The 1,291-nt window shown below is 64.1% G+C and overlaps 1 protein-coding gene across 1 annotated transcript; it reads right to left on the reverse strand.

Moving 5' to 3' along the window:
- Window positions 1-75: 75 nt before the first annotated feature.
- EMIHUDRAFT_125114 (hypothetical protein) lies at window positions 76-499 on the reverse strand (the record flags this gene model as incomplete). The annotated part of the gene is made up of 1 exon (XM_005759230.1): window positions 76-499. A coding segment is annotated over one exon (424 nt), but the record flags the coding sequence as incomplete, so codon positions are not given.
- Window positions 500-1,291: the final 792 nt, after the last annotated feature.

Below are 1,291 nucleotides of genomic sequence, written 5' to 3' on the forward strand. Positions count from 1 at the left end.
TGCACTGCCGACCCGCGTTCGTGCGGTCCACAACCGCGCCGCCACAGCTGGCTTCTTTGGCGCGCGTCGCCGCACTCTGGTTGCCGCACTCCCACGAGTACTCGTACGTCTCTATGATGGACGTTGTGAAGGATATCGAGCCAATACCTTTCGTGACGATCTCCTCGGGCTGAAGATTGCGGCACTCGGGCATGATGTACTCATAGTTGGACGAGTAGACGTAGTTGTGATCCGGGCTGGCGCAGTAAGAGTAGTATTCGCTCGAGCGGTTGAGAGTCGGCGCGAAGCCGTAGCGCCCTCCATCCTCCCACGCGTTCACCACGCCAAGCGGCCGCTCGCTAGCCGCCCACGAGTTTGAGGTGATGACGGTGGCGATGAAGGCAACTATAATGCCGGTCTGCAGAATCCGGTTGGTGAGGCCGACTTGCCAGATGTCGACGCGGACGTGGCGCGCGGTGCGGTAGTAGAGGTAGGGCTTGATGCGGTCGAACAGGCTCATCTAGGCAGCAGCTCGGCGGGTGGGCGCTCGGCTGCTCGGCGGGCGGTGGACTGCGGGACACCAGCAGCCGCTTTTTGAAAGAAGAATTTTCAGTGTATGTAGCTCTTACGAACATACCCGTAGGTGAACTGCTGACAGGGTTTGCGATGAGGAGCGATCCGAACGTGGTATTCGGGTGATCAGATCACTACCGCCGAAGCGCAAGCGCTTGGAGCAAGGGAACTGCCACGTATGGGTCCCAGACTAGCACCCCACCTCGCGGGCCGACGTTCTGGCCCAGCAAGGCTGCTGCGGAGCACTCGGGGCCGATGTTCTGGCCCAGCGAGGCCGCTGCGGGGCACCCGGCGGCTCGGTTCGCTCATCAGCGCAAACTCGGTCGAGCAGAAAGTAAGGTGTGTGTGTAAAGGCGGCGCGGCACGATAAGGGTCGGCGGTAAGGCGGCGCGGCGGCAGCAGGCGGCAGGCAGGACATCGGACGGCGGGACATACGGCGCGGCGGGCGCGGCACTGTAGGAGCGGCGGTACGGCGGCACGGCGGTAACGGACGGCAGGGGGGGCGGCAGCAATAATATCGTTGGCCGAAGCCTCGTTGGCCGAAGCCTCGGTGGCCGAAGCCTCGGTGGCAGAAGCCTCGGTGGCCGAAGCCTCGGTGGTCGAAGCCTCGGTGGCACGGAGGAAGGAGCGGCACGGTAAGGAACGGTGGCACGACGGCAGACCACAGCGGCGAAGGAACGGCGGAGCATTTCGGGCGGGAGGGTGAGGCGAGGGTGGCGGCGGTTCGGATCATGAGGAG

This window comes from Emiliania huxleyi, assembly GCF_000372725.1.
Source record: "Emiliania huxleyi CCMP1516 unplaced genomic scaffold EMIHUscaffold_8049, whole genome shotgun sequence".
Classification (NCBI taxonomy): domain Eukaryota; phylum Haptophyta; order Isochrysidales; family Noelaerhabdaceae; genus Emiliania; species Emiliania huxleyi.